Source organism: Pristis pectinata, chromosome 16 (assembly GCF_009764475.1).
Source record: "Pristis pectinata isolate sPriPec2 chromosome 16, sPriPec2.1.pri, whole genome shotgun sequence".
Lineage (NCBI taxonomy): Eukaryota > Metazoa > Chordata > Chondrichthyes > Rhinopristiformes > Pristidae > Pristis > Pristis pectinata.
Genome location: NC_067420.1, coordinates 6,889,037 through 6,909,543, shown reverse-complemented (window position 1 = coordinate 6,909,543; position 20,507 = coordinate 6,889,037). Strand labels below are relative to the sequence as shown.

General features: G+C 45.4%; 1 protein-coding gene across 1 annotated transcript in view; it reads left to right on the top strand.

Moving 5' to 3' along the window:
- nelfcd (negative elongation factor complex member C/D) overlaps positions 1–15,758 on the top strand; it is a 67,222-nt gene extending 51,464 nt beyond the window's left edge. Inside the window, 4 exon segments of the mRNA XM_052031156.1 lie at positions 4,403–4,498; positions 5,864–6,004; positions 10,484–10,613; positions 15,422–15,758. Coding sequence (XP_051887116.1) covers positions 4,403–4,498; positions 5,864–6,004; positions 10,484–10,613; positions 15,422–15,456 — 402 coding nt within the window. The 3' untranslated portion in view covers positions 15,457–15,758.
- The last annotated feature ends 4,749 nt before the right edge of the window (positions 15,759–20,507 follow it).

Below are 20,507 nucleotides of genomic sequence, written 5' to 3'. Positions count from 1 at the left end.
CAAACTTGGATTGTTCTTCCCAGAGTGTCAAAGGCGTAACTTGATAGAAGTTTATAAAATTATGAGAGGTATAGATAGGGTATATAGTCAGTCTTTTTCCTAGGATGGAAATGTCAGATACTAGAGAGCATAGGTTTAAGGTGAAAGTTTAAAGGAAATTTATGAGGGCAAGTTTTTTTTTACAGAGTGTAGGTGCCTTGAGCGTGCTGCCAGGTGAGGTGTGGAAGCAGACATGACAGCAATGTTTAAGGGGCAATTACACAGACACGTGAACAGGCAGGGGATGGAGGGATATGGACCATGTGCAGGCAGATGGGATTAGTTTAAATTGGCATCGTGGTCGGCACAGACACCATCATCTGAAGGGCCTGTTCCTTTGCAGTACTCTGTTATGTTCTGTGGTTTTTCACCCAGAGAGTGGTTGGTGCATGGAATGCACTGCTTGGGGTGGTGGTGGAGGCTGATACGTTGGACAAGTTCAAGAGATTGTTAGATAAGCATATGGAGGAACTTAAGATAGAGGGATATGTGGGAGGAAGGGGTGAGATAGTCTTAGGTGTGGTTTGAAGGGCGGCACAACATGGTGGGCCGAAGGGCCTGTATTGTGCTGTATTGTTCTATGGTGTTATCTCTCTCAGAGATCAAAAATGATGTTTAAAAAAGATTCCCGGCCCAGACCTGGTGTGGGTGGTATTGGTATTGGTTTATTATTGTCACTTGTACCAAGGTACAGTGAAAAGCTTGTCTTACAAACCGATTGTACAGGTCAATTCATTACACAGTGCAGTTACATTGAGTTAGTACAGAGTCCATTGATGTAGTACGGGTAAAAACAATAACAGTACAGAGTAAAGTGTCACAGCTACAGAGAAAGTGCAGTGCAATAAGATGCAAGGTCACTGCAAGGTCACTACAAGGTCATAGTCCATCTTATTGTATAAGGGAACTGTTCAATAGTCTTATCACTGTGGGGTAGAAGCTGTCCTTAAGTCTGGTGGTACGTGCCTTCAGGCTCCTGTATCTTCTACCCGATGGAAGAGGAGAGAAGAGAGAATGTCCCGGGTGGGTGGGGTCTTTGATTATGCTGGTTGCTTCGCCAAGACAGCGAGAAGTAAAGACAGAGTCCAAGGAGGGGAGGCTGGTGTCCGTGATGCACTGGGCTGTGTCCACAACTCTCTGCAGCTTCTTGCTGTCTTGGGCAGAGCAGTTGCCGTACCAAGCCGTGATGCATTCAGATAGGATGCTTTCTGTGGTGCATCAGTAAAAGTTGGTGAGAGTCAAAGGGGACAAACCAAATTTCTTTAGCCTCCTGAGGAACTAGAGGTGCTGGTGAGCTTTCTTGGCCGTGGCATCTACGTGATTTGACCAGGACAGGCTGTTGGTGATGTTCACTCCCAAGAACTTGAAGCTCTCAACCCTCTCAACCTCAGCACCATTGATGTAGACAGGGGCATGTACATCGCCCCCTTTCCTGAAGTCAATGACCAGCTCTTTAGTTTTGTTGACATTGAGGAAAAGGTTGTTGTCATGACACCATTCCACTAAGCTCTCTATCTCCTTCCTGTACTCTGACTCATTGCTGTTTGAGATACGGCCTACAACGGTGGTATCACCTGCAAACTTGTAGATGGAGTTAGAGCAGAATCTGGCCACACAGTTGTGAGTGTATAGGGAGTAGAGTAGAGGGCTGAGGACGCAGCCTTGTGGGGCACCAGTGTTGGGAATAATCGTGTCAGAGGTATTGCTGCCTATCCTCACTAATTGTGGTCTGTTTGTTAGAAAGTCAAGAATCCAGTTACAGAGGGAGGTGTTGAGTCCTAGGTCTCGGAGTTTGGTGACAATCTTGCTTGGAATTATTGTATTGAAGGCAGAGCTGTAGTCAATAAACAATAGTCTAACGTATGTGTCTTTACTGTCCAGATGCTGTAGAGCTGAGTGTAGGGCCAGGGAGATGGCATCCGCTGTAGACCTGTTTCACCGATAGGCGAATTGCAATAGGTCCAGGTTGTCTGGTAAGCTGGAGTTGATGAGTGCCATGACCAACCTCTCAAAGCACTTCATGATGGTGGATGTCAGAGCCACTGGTCAGTAGTCATTGAGGCACGTTACCTTGCTTTTCTTTGGTACCGGGATGATAGTGGTCTTCTTAAAACAGGAGGGAACCTGAGATTGAAGCAGGGAGAGGTTGAATATGTCTGCAAATACTTCTGCCAGCTGATCAGCACAAGATCTGAGCACGCGGCCTGGGACACCATCTGGGCCAGGAGCTTTCCTCGTGTTCGCTCTCCGGAAGACTGATCTTACGTCCTCCACTGTGATCACAGGTTCAGCTGCGTTGGTGGCTGTCATGGTGGATGGTAACAATCCACTTCCCTTTTGTTCAAAATACACATAGAATGCATTAAGTTCATCAGGAAGGGATGCGCTGTTGTTAGCTATGCAGCCCGACTTCATCTTGTAGCCTGTTATGGCATGTAAGCCCTGCCATAACCGGCGGCTGCTCAGGGACTCTATTTTGAGTTGTTATTGCCTCTTGGCATCCCTGAGAGCTTTTCGAAGGTCATACTTTGATTTCTTGTACAGATCAGGATCACCAGATTTCTGAGCCGCAGACCTCTCCTTCAGTAGGGAGTGGATCTCCCGGTTCATCCATGGTTTCCTGTTTGGGAACACCCGTATTGCCTTCTTTGGTACACAGTCCTCCACACACTTGCTGATAAAGTCTGTGATGGTGGTGGCATACTCATCAAGGCTGGCAGCTGAGTCTTTGAATATGGACCAGTCCACTGTCTCAAAGCAGTCACGTAGGAGCTCATCTGCTTCCTCAGACCAGCACTGCATGACCCTCCGTACTGGATCCTCCCATTTCAGTTTCTGTTTGTGTGCAGGGAGAAGGAGCACAGCCTGGTGGTCTGATTTCCCAAAGTGAGGACGAGGGGTGGCTCAGAAGGCATCTTTGATGGTTGTATAGCAGTGGTCAAGGGTGTTGGCGCCCCTGGTGGAGCACGAGATGTGCTGATAGTATTTTGGTAACACACTCTTGAGGTTGGCCTGATTGAAGTCCCCTGTGATGATGAAGAGGGCCTCAGGGTATCCTGTCTCAAGGTTGTTGACCACGGAGTATAGGTCATTGAGTGCAGGCTTCATGTCCGTCTGTGGTGGGATGTAGACTGCCATCAGGATAGCTGAAGTGAACTCCCTTGTCGGATAGAATGGTCGACACTTCACTGTTAGATATTCCAGGCTGGGTGAGCAGGAGCTCGCCAGGACCGTCATGTCTGAGCACCACAAGATATTGATTAAGAAGCAGACCCCTCTGTCTTTAACTTTGCCTGAGGACTCTGTACGGTCCATTCGATGAATTGAGAAGCCCTCAGGTTGAATAGCAGAGTCAGGTGAGGCAGGTGTGAGCCACATTTCAGTGAGACAGAGCACACAACAGTCCCTCAGTTCTCTTTGGTAGGTCAGTCTTGCCCTTAGTTCATCAACTTTGTTCTCAATGGACTGGACATTAGCTAGTAGTATGCTGGGGAGGGGGGTCTTGTATCCACATTGCTTCAGCCTCACCTGCAGCCCAGCCCTCTTGCCACGTTTCTGAGATACACAGCAGCAACTCTTCGTTCTTGAAGTGGAGCCACCAGGTAAGTTATTGTTTAGGGTCAGACCTGTATGACCTGGAGTGGATTCCCCTGGACTGGATGGTAAGTATCTTCTCCTTGCTAGACTTTGAAGACCTGGAATGGATTCACCTCGACTGGAAGGTAAGTGATTGCCAGTGACCAGACTTGGAAGACTTGGAATGGATCCACCTGGACTGGGAGGTAAGCTTGGAAGACCTGGAGTGGATCCTGGTGGTCTGTAGCAAAACAGCTGGAAGAGAGATGCTGTTTCGAGGCTGTGGCTGAGGGACATTATTAGGACAGATTGGAGCAGTTTTATTCAAAATCTCACTTCTGACCTAAGAATGCTTAATGCTGACGTTGGGAGACTGGAATGAAAAGCATTCCATTCTCTCACCTCAGAATAAGACTAAAAAAAAGCAAAAAAAAAATCGACAAGATGGCAGTTGCAAATCAGACAGCTACAAATGGCTAACACCCTTTGCAACTTTGGGCAATGCTATTGTTGGATAGACTCCAGAGTGGGGTATCAAATCCATGCTAGCCAAAGCAATAAACATTCTGTGTTTGCCAGGACTTAATAGTGATAAAGAGCAAGTTCTATGGGTGAGATTTTATTCTCTAACATTTAGGAGTGGTGAGGCCAGCTGTAAGGTTTCTACTGCCCAGTTTAGATTGGTTAATTCAAGTTTGGCCAGTACTGTACCTAGGGAGGCTCAGCTGCTTTGCTTTCAGCCTCTTTGGGGCTGTGATTGTAATGATCTCGCTTTTGCTTTCTTCAGATAAGTACCTGCCACCAGCTTCTCCATCCCCAGGTCCTGCAGCTCCTTGTTAAACTGTTTGAGACTGAACACTCCCAGCTTGACGTCATGGAGCAGGTAATCCTCCTGTATGTGGGGAAGGAACAGTATAGCAGGGAGCGAGTGTGTTGGAGTGGGTGGGGGCAGATGCTAAGGAATTCTTGGTTTGCATTTTACTTTAAATTCTGGGATGGAGAGGTTAAATCCAGTCATAATGGAAGTATTACTATGAATGAAACTGGAAGTTGTATTAGCAGGATTCTGGTTTTGTCCTGTCATTACAGAGAGGATTGAAGCTTCATTCTGTATCTGGACTACAACCAATGTTGTCCACCAGCTACGAATCCAAGGGATGAATTTGCCTTAAACACTCTATACCAATGAGGAATGCCGCATATGGTGTAAAGATGTATATTGTGTTAAATGGCAAACCGTTGTTGGTACATTATGAGTAATCTTTAATAAATGTGCATTGTGATAGGTGAAGTTCCTTTGCACAGATGTCATAGTGTGTATCTTGGAAAGGAGCACTTGATTCTAAGAGAGTTAATTCCATTTGTGAGGGTGAGAGCCCTCAAAGGAACCTCCAGTTCTTGTTTTTTTATAATCATTTGGGCAAATCATTCTTCGTGGCTCGTTTAGGAGAAATACTTTATAGGTCTTCTGCAGATTGTTCCTTAGAGAGCTCCTGTGGCTAGGTTTCCACTGATTCACGGTAATGATCTGTCTCATATCCTGGTGCACTACCAAAGACTGATGGCCAGCTACCCCTGTTCTAAAAGGATTTCCAAAAAGTTGAGTTCCATGGCCACACAGTCCACAAGGCAGGACCCTCTGTGTCTGAACTCATGGAGCTGAAGAGTCATACAGCACGGGAACAGGCCCTTCGGCCCGCCCTGTTCATGCTGCCCATTATACCCTCCTACACTAATCCCAATTACACCCATTAGGTCTGCAGCCTTCTATGCCTTGGTGATTCAAGTATGTGTCTAGATGCTTCTTAAATGTCATGAAAGTATCTGCCTTTACCACCTCTTTAGGCCATACTCTGTGTGAAATTGCTCCCCCTCAGATCCCCCCTGAACCTCCTACCTCTCACCTTAAATCTACGCCCTCTTGTCTTTGACACCCCCACCATGGGAAAATGATTCTTTATACCCTCATAATTTTATATACCTCTGTCAGGTCACCCCTCAGCCTCTTCCACTCCAGGGAGAATAAACCCAGCCTATTGAGTCTTTCCTTATAATCAACTGAGATGCTCTAATCCAGGCAACATCCTGATGAATCTCCTCTGCACCCGCTCCAGCGCACTCATGTCCTTCCTATAATCTTCCAGGTTCTCCCACCCTTCTTCTGACCCTGGCTTCCTCATGTCTATCTGCCTGGGGGAATGGAGGGCACCATAAGAACTTTACTCAGTGTGTAATACTTCTCCTCTAGCTGGAGCTGAAGAAGACCCTGCTGGACAGGATGGTTCACCTGTTGAGTCGTGGCTACGTCCTGCCCGTGGTCAGCTACATCCGCAAGTGTCTGGAGAAGCTAGATACCGACATCTCACTCATCAGATACTTTGTGACAGAGGTCAGTGGCTTGTGCAGTGATGTACACATTTGGTTTATGAATGCACAAATACATTGGGAAGATAGATTGGATGGCTTCATCTGACCATTGGTGTTTTTGGTCATCTTGTCAGTACTGGCTCAAGGAGGGGGACACAATCGACTTGTTATGATCTGCCCTCCATTACCTCGCCGAGTGGTCATTACTGATGACTGAGCCCAGTGAACAATAGCCCAGCCTTGTACTCCAGTAGGTGGGAGGACTTGCAGGGATGGAGGGAATGAATCATCCAGGTCTGACACTATGCTCATCTAGTGTCCAGAAGTGTCAACTTAACAGCAAGCAGCAAATGGGACCAGAAGCTCAGTGTGGTTGGCATCCAATCGATGGTTGAAAACTGGGAAGTTCAACCCCTTGTGGTGAGAGCTTGAGAATGTCAGGAACTGGAAATAGAGCTCAGCAACTGCTGCGAGTAGGATTCAAGATTTTGCTACTCAGACACTTCATTCCCGTATAATTGTAGGGTAGGAACCGCATGATCCTACCTTGATAGTAAAATTGAAGCCTATGGGATTAAAGGGATTTGGCAGAATGGATATGAAATCGGCAGAGAAACAGAAAGCAGGGAATAGTTGAGAAACACTATGATGCTGTAAGGTAGATGGACTGAAGTGTGTTTACTTAAATGCAAGAAGTGTCAGGAATAAGGGGGATGAACTGAGGGCTTGGATAAGTGTGGGGGACTATGATATCGTGGCTATTACTGAGACGTGGCTGACGTCAGGAGAGGAGTGGATATTGAATATTCCTGGTTTTCGGTGTTTTAAGAGGGATAGGGAAGGGGGGAGAAGAGGTGGAGGGGTGGCGATACTGGTCAGGGACACTGTTACGGCTGTGGAAAAGATGGATGTTGTAGAAGGATCATCTCTAGAGTCCGTATGGGTGGAGTTAAGGACCAAGAAAGGAGCAGTTACTCTACTAGGAGTATTCTATAGGCCCCCCCGGTAGCAGTAGAGATATAGAGGAGCAGATTGGCAGGCAGTGTTTGGAGAGAAGCAGAAATAACAGGGTTATTATAATGGGAGACTTCAACTTCCCAAATATAGACTGGAACCTGCTTAGTGCCAAAGGTTTAGATGGGACAGAATTTGTTAAGTGTGTCCAGGAGGGATTCCTGATGCAGTATGTCGACAGGCCGACTAGAGGGAATGCCATGTTAGATCTAGTTTTAGGAAATGAACCGGGACAGGTGAAGGATCTATTGGTGGGTGAGCATTTGGGGGACAGTGACCATTGCTCCATAACCTTTAAAATTGTCATGGACAGGGACAGGTGCAGAGAGGACAAGAGGTTTTTCAATTGGGGAAGGGCTAACTACGAGGCTATAAGGAGAGAACTTGGGAGTGTAAATTGGGATGTCCTTTTTGAAGGAAAATGTACCATGGGGATGTGGTCGATATTCAGGGATCTTATGCAGGATGTTAGGGATAAATATGTCCCGGTGAGGCAGAGAAGGAATGGCAGGGTGAAGGAACCGTGGGTGACGAGAGAGATGGAACGACTTGTTAGGGAGAAGAAGGTAGCATACGTGAGGTATAAGCAACAAGGTTCAGACAGGGCCCGTGAGGAATATAGAGTAGCGAGGAAGGAACTTAAGAAAGGGCTGAGGAGAGCTAGAAGGGGACATGAAAAGGCTTTGGCTAGTAGGGTTAAGGAAAATCCCAAGGCCTTTTTCAAGTACGTGAAGGGTAGGAGGATGGCTAGGGTGAAGGTAGGTCCGATTAAGGACAAAGGTGGGAGAATTTGCCTGGAGGCGGCAGAAGTGGGAGAAGTTCTGAATGAGTACTTCTCTTCGGTATTCACCAGGGAGAGGGGTCTTGATGATGCAGAAGGGAGTGCTGGTAGGGGAAATGTTCTCGAGGTTGTTGATATCAAGAGAGAGGATGTGTTGAAGTTGTTAAATAATATTAAGACAGATAAATCTCTGGGGCCTGACGGGATTTTCCCCAGGCTGCTTCGAGAGGCTAGGGAGGAGATTGCTGAACCGCTGGTAAGGATCTTTGAGTCCTCGTTGTCTATGGGGGTGGTGCCGGAGGATTGGAGGGTTGCGAATGTGGTCCCCTTGTTCAAAAAAGGTAATAGGGATAGGCCAGGGAATTATAGACCGGTGAGTCTCACGTCTGTGGTGGGTAAGCTGTTAGAAAGGATTCTAAGGGATAGGATTTATGAACACCTTGAGAATCATGGACTGATCAGGGACAGCCAGCATGGCTTTGTGAAGGGAAGATCTTGCCTCACAAGCCTGATAGAGTTCTTTGAGGAGGTGACCAGGAAGATTGATGAGGGCAGTGTGGTGGATGTGGTTTACATGGATTTTAGTAAGGCATTTGATAAGGTTCCTCATGGTAGGCTTCTTCAGAAGGTCAGAGGCCAAGGGATCCAAGGAAGCTTGGCTGTGTGGATTAGGAATTGGCTTGCATGTAGAAAGCAGAGGGTTGTGGTGGAAGGAGTGCCCTCGGATTGGAAGGCAGTGACTAGTGGTGTCCCGCAGGGATCGGTTCTGGGACCTCTACTTTTTGTGATATTTATAGATGACTTAGATGAGGGGTGGAGGGCTGGGTTAGTAAGTTTGCGGACGACACTAAGATAGGCGGTGTTGTGGATAGTGTGGAGGGCTGTCGGAGCTTACAGAGGGATATTGATAGGATGCAGAGCTGGGCTGACAAGTGGCAGATGGAGTTCAATCCGGAGAAGTGTGAGGTGGTACGCTTTGGAAGGACAAACTCCAGGGCAGAGTACAGGGTAAGTGGCAAGGTACTTGGCAGTGTGGAGGAGCAGAGGGATCTGGGGGTTCATATTCACAGTTCATTGAAAGTTGCCTCACAGGTGGAAAGAGCAGTTAAGAAGGCCAATGGGATGTTGGCTTTCATAGTCGCGGGATTGAGTTTAAGAGCCGCAAGGTTATGATGCAGCTTTACAAAACTCTAGTTAGGCCACACTTAGAGTACTGTGTTCAGTTCTGGTCGCCTCATTATAGGAAGGATGTGGAGGCATTGGAGAGGGTGCAGAGGAGATTTACCAGGATGCTGCCTGGATTGGAGAGTATTGAATATGAGGAGAGGCTTAAGGTGCTAGGGCTTTATTCACTGGAAAGGAGGAGGATGAGAGGAGACATGATAGAGGTATATAAAATATTGAGAGGAATAGATAGAGTAGACAGTCAGCGCCTCCTTCCCAGGGCACCAATGCTCAAGACGAGAGGTCATGGCTTTAAGGTTATGGGTGGGAGGTTCAGGGGAGATGTCAGAGGGAGGTTTTTCACCCAAAGAGTGGTTGGTGCATGGAATGCACTGCCTGGGGTGGTGGTGGAGGCAGATACATTGAACAGGTTCAAGAGCTTGTTGGATAGGCATATGGAGGAACTTGAGATAGAGGGATATGTGGGAGGAAGGGGTTAGGTAGTGTGAGGGTGGTCTGATGGACGGCACGACACGGTGGGCCGAAGGGCCTGTTTTGTGCTGTATGGTTCTGTGGTTCTATGGAACTCATCAGACCAGGCAGCATCTGTGGAGATAAGCAGGCGGTCAATGTTTCAGGTCAGGGCGCTTCTTCAGGACTCAGGGAATAGTTGACACTGAAACATAAAGGAAGCAAACAGTGGTATACCTCATGAGTTGGACTCCTCTCTCTTGTAAGTTGGGATGTAGTTTCAACATTTGCAGAAGCAAACTCACAAATGTAGTGATTAATGAAGAGAATACTAACAGACTTCAGGAGTACAAAGGCTACAGCAGGAAAACACATGGCAGTTAAATTCATAGAGAGAAATGTGAAGTGATATGTTTTGGTATGAAGAATGAGGTGCTGCAATTTCAATTAAATGATACAGTCTTAAAGGTCATGCAGGAAGATGGAGACCAGAAGGTTGCACACATCAGACTCTGAATGTGGTGGTACAGTTGAGAAGGCTGTTAGAAAAGTATTGTCTCGTTAGTAGAGAAATAGAGTTCAAAATTAAGGAAGATGTTAAATCCATTTTTAGTATTTTAAGTAGGCTGTCAAGGCCATCGGGGATTGCAGAAGAGATTTACCTGGATAGCCCCAACAATGGTGGAGTTCAGTTAATTTTAGACACTGGAAGAGTGAGTTGTTCCCAAACTTGAAGATCAGGAAGAGATTTGATAGGGATATTCTCAGCCTCATGGTTGTTGGAGGCAGTAAGGAGAAACTGTTTACAATGGCAGGTTTCAACAGATGACTCCGTTTTAGATGGTTGGCAGAAAGAGAAGAAAATATTCAGTTGGTTGCTGTGATCCTGCATGCCTGCTGGAAGCAACTTTTTAAATAAGAACTTACAGGAGAAACATTTATACAGTGGGGCGAGGGGTGGTGGAGACTGGAGCCAGACTAATTGGATTGCTCTACTAAAGAGGTAGCACAGCACAATGGGCTGAATAGCTTCCTTTTGTAATCCTTCATTGATGATTCTATCCTCTGCAGGTTCTGGATGTCATTGCCCCTCCATATACCTCAGACTTTGTCCACCTCTTTCTCCCGATTCTGGAGAACGACAGCATTGTTGGTACGATTAAAACCGAAGGGGAGTGTGATGCTGTGGCAGAGTTTATCGGTAAGTGGGGAATAGGGTTATCTGGAATTGTAAGGCCACGTGCAGCCAAAAGTTAGTCGGATTTCAGTGGTGTGCTTTACCAGAAAGCTACTTTTTGAACCCAAAATCCAGACTGATACCGGTGTGATACTGAGGGAATGCAACACTGTTGGAGATACTGTGTTTCGATGAGATGTTAAACTGAAGCCTGATTGCCTTCTTGGTTGAAGTATCAGTTTATCTGATCACGATCACTTTGCTGTTTCTGAGTCCTTGCCGTTTGCGAATTAGCCGCTGCATTCCCCCAATTATAACAATCAGTCCCCAGTAAAATACTTTGGGAGGTCCAGAGGTGGTGAAAAGAGCATCAGTAATTGCAAGTTCATTCTTCTTTCTGATTCAGCTGATTTCCTCTCTGTGTTAAGGGAGGGTGTCTGTTGCATGTAGTAAGTTTTCTGTTACTAGATCGTTCACAGGAGTGTCGCGTTATATCTGCCTTTTTAGAACTAATCAGAAGCCTGCTATTTTGTGTATTAGTGAGTCAGGCTGAGCTCTTCCTCTTGCACTTAATAACATTGCCTCTAAAGCCATATGATGTTTCTCTTTATTCAGTGGAGAATAGCTTAAATTGAGTAATCACAAGGAATCATGTAGAATAATAGTCAACACAAGTTCTGTGGAACTGCTAGCCTCAATGTTTTTCATTCCTTTTCTCCTGAACATTGCTGGGAAACCCTGCAAAATGGCCTCACTCCATAGGTGGGTTTGTACAGTGAATGTCTTCATTCTGGTGGTGCACCCCGTAAAAGGCTCTGCACGACATTTGCAGTTGCACGTTTCATGGAACATAGAACATTACAGCACAGTACAGGCCCTTTGGCCCACAATGTTGTGCCGACATTTTATCCTGCCCTAATATCTATGTAATCCTCCCCCCCACGTAGCCCTCCATTTTTCTATCATTCATGTGGCTATCTAAGAGTCTCTTAAATGTCCCTAATGTATCTGCCCCCACAACCTCTGCCGGCAGTGCATTCCACGCACCCACCACCCTCTGTGTAAAAAAAAATTTACCTCTGACATTCCCCTTTATACCTGCCTCCAATCACCTTAAAATTGTGCCCCCTCGTGTTAGCCATTTTCGCCCTGGCAAAAAGTCTGTGACTGTCCACTCGATCTATGCCTCTTATCATCTTGGACACCTCTATCAAGTCACCTCTCATCCTCCTTCTCTCAAAAGAGAAAAGCCCGAGCTCACTCAACCTATCCTCATAATACAATCGCTGTCACTAAAGAGTTAGTGATGAGCAAACTAGTGGGCCTAAAGGTAGACAAGTCCCCTGGTCCTGATGGGATGCATCCCAGGATACGGAAAGAAAAGGCGGAAGTTATAGTAGATGCATTTGTGATAATTTACCAAAATTCTTTGGACTCTGGGCAGGTCCTGGCAGATTGGAAGACAGCAAATTTCATGCCACTGTTTAAAAAACGATGTAGGCTAAAGATGGGTAACTATAGGCCAGTTAACTTAAAATCTGTAGTTGGGCAAATGCTTGAAGCTATCATTTAGGAAGAAATAGCAAGACGTCTGGATAGAAGTGATTCCATCAGGAAGAGGCAGCACGGATTCAGAAAGGGCAGGTCCTGTTTGACAAACTTACTGGAGTTCTTTGAGGATATAATGAGTGCAGTGGATAGAGGGGAACAGGTGGATGTTGTATACATGGATTTCCAGAAGGTGTTCAATAAGGTGCTGCTTAAAAAAAATCCATCCATAAGATAAGGATGCATGGAACTAGGGGTAATGTGTTAGCAGGGATAGAAGATTGGTTAACCAATAGAAGGCAGAGAGTTGAAATAAATGGGTGTTTCTCTGGTTGGCAATCAGTGGTGAGTGGGGTGCCGCAGGGGTTGGTGCTGGGCCTGCAACTGTTCACAATATACATTAACTATTTGCAAGAGGGGACCAAGTGTAGCGTATCTAAGTTTGCTGATGACACTAAATTGAGTGGAAAAGCAAATTGTGCAGAGGATGCGGAGAGTCTGCAGAGAGATATAGATAGGTTAAGTGAGTGGGCAAGGGTCTGGCAGATGGAGTACAATGTTGGTAAATGCGAGGTCATCCACTTTGGAAGGAAAAATAGAATTTATTATTTAAACGGGGAAAGATTGCAGCATTCTGTTGTGCAGAGGGACTTGGGAGTGCTTGTGCATGAATTGCAAAAGGTTGGTTTGCAGGTTATCAGGAAGGCAAATGAAATGTTGGCCTTTATTACTAGAGGGATTGAATTTAAGAGCAGGGAGGTTATGCTGCAACTCTACAGTGTACTGGTGACACCTGGAGTACTGCGTGCCGTTCTGGTCTCCTTACTTGAGGGGCGATATACTGGCTTTGGAGGCGGTGCAGAGGAGGTTCACCAGGTTGATTCCGGAGATGAGGGAATTAGCCCATGGGGAGATATTGAGTTGCCTGGGACTATACTCGCTGGAATTAAGAAGAATGAGAGGGGATCTAATAGAAAAATTTAAAATTACGAAAGGGATAGATAAGATAGAGGCAGGAAGGTTGTTTCCACTGGTAGGTGAGACTAGAACTTAGGGGACATAGCCTCAAGATTCAGGGGAATAGATATAGGAAGGAGATGAGGAGAAACTGCTTTTCCCAGAGAGCAGTGAATTCTCTGCCCAGGGAAGCAGTGGAGGCTATCTCTTTAAATATATTTAAGACACAGCTAGGTAGATTTTTGCATACTAGAGAAATTAAAGGTTATGGGGAAAAGGCAGGTAAGTGGATCTGAGTCCACGGCCAGATCAGCCTTGATCTTATTGAATGGCTGAGCAGGCTCAATGGGTCAGATGGCCTACTCCTACTCCTATTTCTTATGTTCTTATGAATAATGCACCTTCTGAGAGAGCGTTGTCTTCAGTAAATGTGGCTAGGCTGTTTTCCTTGGTGGGTGAGTCCAGGACCAGAGGGCACAATCTTAGAATTAGAGGGTACAGTTTCAAAACAGAGATGAGGAAAAACTTCTTTAGCCAGAGGGTGGTGAATTTGTGGAACTCCTTGCCACGTACAGCAGTGGAAGCCAGATCAGTGGGGGCGTTCAAGGAGGAGATAGATAGATATCTAAATAGTCAGGATATCAAGGGATATGGGGATAAGGCCGGTAATTGGGATTAGAATAGTTTTTTTTTTCTTCTTCTTCCCCCATTCCCCATTTCTCATTTCTATTTCCCTTTCCTTGGAGCAGACTCGATGGGCCGAATGGCCTGCTTCTGCTCCCTTGTCTTGTGATCTTGTGTGACCCCCTATGCTCCCTAGTTCTCGATACCCCACCAGGAGAAACATCCTGTCAGCATCCACCCTGTCCACCAGAATCTTGTGCGTTTCAGTACAATTACTACTAGTTTTTATGCACTCCGTTAAGCCCAATGTGCACAACCTTTCTTCATTTGTCAAACTCCCTCATCCCAGAATCAGCCGGGTGAACCTTCCCTGCATTGCCTCCAATGCAAGTATATCCCTCCCTAAGTATGGAGACCAAAAGTGAACCCAGTACTCCAGTTGCGTCTCCCCAGTGCCCTGTAACGTTGCAACAAAACTTCCCTACTTTTATACTCCATACCCTTTGCAGTAAAGGCCAACATTTCATTAGCCTTCCTCGTTACTTGCAGAAACTGCATGCTAACATTCTGCATTTCATGCACCAGGAGCCCCCAAATCCTTTAGCACTGCAACAGCTTGTGTTCTTGTTCCATTTAAGTAATAATTTGCTTTTTCATTCTTCCTTCCAAAGTGGATAACCTGACATTTCTCCCACATTACACTTCATTCAACAACTTCTTGCCCACTCACTTAACTGTGCGCCATCAGTATGCCCTTCAGGTGCACTCCTTTGGTAAACCTGTAGCATTATGGTGGAACTTGTGATATTCCTCACAGTTGATCCAAGATAATGCTGTGAGTGAGGCAGAGCTGGTGATGCACGTCACCCAGCAGCTGGGCCCAAGTGGAAGTAAGGGGGTCACAGGGAGGGCTCTTGGGAGGCAGGGGGAGGGAAATGGTGGAACATTGTAACTTGAGTTCAAACTTGATCTAGACCAAAGGGTAATAAAAACAGAAAGTGCTGGAAATACTCTGTCAGGCAGCATCTGTGGAGAGAAAAACTGGAGCCAGCGTTTCAAGCTGGTGATCTTTGGTCAGAACCAGACTGATGAACAATGGGATGAAGGATTGCAATGCAGGTCGAGGTCATCTGTGAAACGGGTTGGTGCAGTAAAGCAGAGAGAGTTGACTGAGACATAATAACAACATTTAAAAGACACTTGGATAAGTACATGGATAGGAATGGTTTAGAAGGATATGGATCAAATGCAGGCAAATGGTATTGGTTTATTATTGTCACATATACCGGGGTGCAGTGAAAAACTTGTCTTGTATACTATTCGTACAGATCAATTCATTACACAGTGCATTGAGGTAGTACAGGGTAAAAACAATATCAGAATACAGAGTAAAGTGTCACAGCTACAAGTAAGTGCAGTGCAGGTAGACAATAAGGTGCAAGGTCATAACAAGGTAGATTGTGAGGTCAAGAGTCCATCTCATTATATCGATAGTTCAATAGTCTTATCACCGTGGGATAGAAGCTGTCCTTGATCCTGGTGGTATGTGCCCTCAGGCACATTAATGGGACTAGCTTAGATGGGTATCTTGGTCAGCATGGACAAGTTGGGCCGAAGGGCCAGTTTCCGTGCTGTATCACTCTGTGACTCTGTGATGTGACTGTAACTGCTGACTAAAAGTTCCATGTAAACTGTACTTCCAGCACACTGCAAATCCAACTTCATCATGGTGAACTAGCACAGTGAAGCAAGCACAGGAATGCTGAGAGCGGCCGAAGGAGAATGTGTAAGATCATTCTGCGAGATGTGAGACGAGATGGAACACCCTGTGTGGTGATGTAAAACTGATTCAGGAATTGTGAGCGAGAGCCAGCACCGGTTGAATAGATGAATAATAATTAGATTTTGTATTTTTTTCTACATAAGTGATATCAAAGGTAAAAATATAGAAACTTTTTTCTTCTTTCTCCCTATGAGTTTGGGAAGTAAACTGAGTTTGGAACTGATGTGTTAAAAATAAATAACGGTGTTGCTCTTTCAGGAATGGTTGGGCTTAACAATTTTGAAAAACAAATAAGTTATCCAACTTGTTTTGCCAACTCAGTGGAGTTTATAATCCTGATCATTTGATTCAAATGAGGCTGACTCTTCTGCTGCTCCAGCATGACTGTGGGGCACTAGTTCAGCTGATGTCCAGGACGAGAGAGGTATTTATTAGAAGAGAAGATTCCATCCCTCACTCCAGAGCTGATGGAGACCATTGGTGCTAATGATGATTGTACCACACACCCCCACCCTCTTGTCAGGCACCTCTTGCCCCATCTGTGGAAGGTTCCCACATTGGTCTCATCAGTCACTTCATACCCAAGACTGGAGTGGAAGCATGTCACCCTCGATCTCCTAAACAGAGGAGGAATTGTATAATAATTTCATAGTGAAAATTCTCTTTGAAGTGCACTGAATTTTGTTACGTAGAATCTGACACTTCCTCCTCCCAGCAAGAAATTGGCTCGCACTCAAGAGCGGCGACATCTTTGACTTAAGGCTCTCTGCCATGGATCCTGAGACCAGGGTAGGGAGCACCACTGGTGTGGAGTCATTTTCCAGAGTTCAGAAATATTTCAGGGATATCGGCAGAACAGACCCTGTCTCAGGGCTCAAGTCTCCATTTCCTAATAAATGGGGTTGTCAAAGGCATGGTCCCTGTCTGGGTGCTTTGGATGGGTGGGGGTGGATTTCACATTAACAGATTCCTCGTGTTACAGCTGCTGGCCTTCATGTCACTTGCTCTGAATTTAATGGTTGAAAATAAAGACCACATGAGTTCCTCAGAGTGAAGCATTAGCCTTAATTGGTAGATGAGGGTTGTGTAAATACCCTTTCCTCACAGACATGGGCAGTGACTCCCACTTGAGCCTTTATGCTCTGTGTGTTTGTAAAGTAATTGCTGCTCCTCTGTTGCAGTCAAGTAGCTTCCCTGCATTTTCAGATTGTTTTACAACTAGTAGACAGAGGAATTGAAATAAACTCTTTATTTTATCCTGGCTTTGTTTGTAGGTGTGGGAAGGACATTCAATCTTTAATTCCTGGAGACTTTTGAATAATCTCGGAATGTTGTCCACCCAGCTGAAAATGACAGCATCAGTCTCTATGGTGTGTGAATCACCTTTGTGTGATTTCTGTAACCTGAAACTCTTTGTGCTGAGGTCAACTTCTGCTTTCTAACCAATGACAAACTGATGATAATTCCCAGTGGAGGTGGAACAGACCTTGCTGACAGCTGTTAAACCCAACATAGTTTTGTTTAAATATAGATAACTGTTCAGGAAATAATGCGACTGGAAAACCCCCATTCTTTGCCTGCTATTAATTAATTGAGGTCCTTGGCTTTTCAATTGCCAGTGTACCCCACAGCAGACCCTCCCAAACCATGGCCCACAGCAGTTCCTGCCTGGTTCACTGAAGGGGAGGCTCCAATGCTCCACTTTGACTGGAACCAAGGGCGGCAGAATGAAATGAAAATAAAAACTGAATAAAGAAACAGAAAATAAAAAGAACACAAAGTGCTGGAAAGCTCAGCAGGTCAGGCAGCGTCTGTGGAAAGAGAAGCAGCTGATGTCTAAACGGTGACATGGAGCCTATGTGCTCTTCTGTTTGTAGTGGGACTGCCTGTTCATACTTGCCATTCCCTCTCCCCTTTTTCTTTCATTTGTATATTATCCCAGAAGACCAGACTATACAACATCAGCCTGACTTCACAACATTAGCAACACATCACACAAACAAACTTAACCGTCCATTTGATGGTTGTCCATCATTTCACCGTATTACAGGCATTGCCTTTTAGACGGACTTGCTTTCTTTTTGAAGATCAAATAAACCACAGCTGCTGGAAATCTGAAATAAAAACACAAAATGCTGGAAGTGCCATTGGATCTTCCTACGGGTGAGACCTGACCTACTGAGTACTTCTGGCATCTTCTGTCTTTATTTTGCTTTCTCTTTCTCAGTCCTGATGAAGGGCCCCGGGGCTGTTTCTCATTCCACAGATGCTGCCTGACCTGCTGACCTTTTCAGCATTTTCTGTTTTTTATTGAGGTGAAATAGACCTTTCCACTGTGACGTTCCATCATTATGGAAAAGGGAGATTGTGGAGCAGATTGGGTAGAGGATAACGTGGTGGGGAACGTCAGGACTGGTGTCAGGGAGGATGCCAGGCATAAGATAATTAAGGTGAGGAGAGTCAGTGTCGCAGTGGAAAACCGGAGGGGTAGAGAGGTCTTCTGCACACAATAGAGAGTTAAAGGCAGCCTACTGGAGGAAGGTGGACTGCAGGGTCTAACAAGGGGGCTCACCACCACCTTCTCGAGGGCAATTACAGATGTATAAAACAGCCAGTGATGCCTACATCATGAAAAAGGAATAAATGAAAGGTCACTTGCTATTTAGAAGTATCACTAACTAATTTTGCCTAATATGGTTATAATTATTACAGCAGACATTTGTGGCTTTGACCAACAAACTGCTCCGAAAAGAGACTCCACTTGTCCAATAATTAATCTTAATGGTTCTATTGAGTTACCTTGATTATGATTGCTAAATAACAATAAGGAAATGAATATCTCCAGTATTAAGGGGCTTTGAGGGATTAACAATAGCTGTGTAAGCCTAATACCCAGTAAGGTGGTTGACAGGAGTTTGTATTCTGTCGTAGAGCAGACAGAAGAGGTCTAACAGAAAGGCCAGTTTTGGATGTGATCATGTTTATGGCGGATAGACTGAGAGTAAATGGAGATGGGCAAATCCAGAGGTAACAAATGCATGGAGTGAAGGCTTCGGCTGCAGATTGGCTGAGGGAGGGGTAGAGAGAGCTGGAAATAGGCTGTCTTAATGAAGTGAGACAGAGTTTGGAAGCTCACCTGAGGGTTAAATATACAACACCAAAGTGACAGGGAGTCTGGTTTGGTCCAGTAGGTTCACAGGGGGATGGAATCTCAAGCAAGGGAACGGAACTTGGTGCATTGACTCAAAAGAATGGTCTTTGTCTTCCTGATACTTCGTTAGAGGAAGCTTATGCTCATCTGAGAGTGGTTGTTACATAAACAGTCTGATGGTTTACAGGCAGTGGAGGGGTTGACAGGGAGGAAGCTGAGGTAGAGCTGAATGTCATCATTGTATTTGTGCAACCCAATATGTTTTCAGGTAACATCACTGAAAGCTGCATCTAAATAAATGAGGGGGCCAAGGATAATTTGGTACACACTCGGGAAGAGAAACCCCTCCAGGAAATTTCAGTGTACAACTGGATATCTGGCTCCACAGTTCAGCATACATAATCCTGTGTTGTAGCCTCATGAGGTAGGCGCTTTGGCTTCAGGATACCTGGCACTGTCCCTAGCATGCTCACTGAACCAGGGTTTACTACCCATATTAATGACCTAGAGGAGGGGGCAGAGTTTGCTGATGACATGAAGATAGGTGGGAGGATGTGTTGTGATGAGGATATTTGGACTCTGCAACAGGACATGGATAGGCAAAAACTTGGCAAGTGGAGTCTCATGTGGGGAAAGGCGAGGTCATGCACTTAAGAGGAATCAAAAGGCGGGTGATTATCTAAGTGGAGAGAATTAGGTGTTCTCGCGCACGAATCACAGAAAGTTAGCAGGCAGGTGCAGCAAGTAGTTAAGAGGGCAGTTGGCATATGTGCCTTCCCCAGGTAACAAATGTCCAGAAGTCTATTTTGTCCAAAATTCAGAAGTTAGACAAAAATCATTCACTATGGTAACCATACCTCCAAGGAATTGTAATGAATGGCATCAAGAGTACACAAGACTGATGAAGACCAATTGCTAAAAGTTGAGAGAGGAAGTAGTTCTGTTCGTGGGAACAAATGCATGTATATATGTTGGACTTTTGAATTTAATATTATTGGTATGTAGGGGTGTCCATAAGTGTACCCTGGGGACAGCCTGTATTGGCCTTTATTGCAAGGGGGTTGGAGTTTAGGAATAATAAGTATTGTTACAATTGCACAAGCTGCTGACGAGGCCATACCTGACTACTGTGCACAGTTTTGGTCCTCCAAGAAAATAGAACAATTCTGTTGGAGGACAGTCTTGCAGAGATTTGCCAGGTTAATTCCTTGACAAAAGGGTTGTTCTCTCACCAGTGGCTTAAAATTGTTGGATCTGTATTCTTCGGAGGTTAGAAGAATGAGGGGTGATTTTATTGAAGCATACAAGATCCTAAGTGACATGACAGGGTAGATGGTGAGATGGCTCCACTTGTGGCAGAGTCTCGAACGAGGGGACATAATTACAAACAAGGGGGCAGTCATTTAAAAGTGAGATGTGGAGGAAATTTTTTCCTCAGAGGGTGGTGAATCTCTGGAACACTTTACCCTGGAGGGCCGTGGAGGCTGGATCACTTTTTTTTTTTAAAAGAGCAGGGTATTGAGGTCAATGGAGAACTAGTACAGAAGAGGATTTGAGGTAGTTCAGCCACGATTATGTTGAATAGCAGGACAGGCTTGAGGGGATGAGTGATCTACTGCTCCTATTCTCTTGTGTGGTCACCTGGCTTCATGGTGAACGGTCGAGTGAAGGGTGTGCAAAGTCATGACATTATAGGGAATGCAATACAAGTTGTTAGTGCACTATCACACAGTACCCGGTGTTGAGCTGTGCTTAATTGTGCTGCCTACCACTGTGGAAAGTGCCACACAATGTGCTGTTCATTGTTATCACAGCCTGCAGCTGTGTTCTTCATGTAACATCCTCAGTCGGGCGT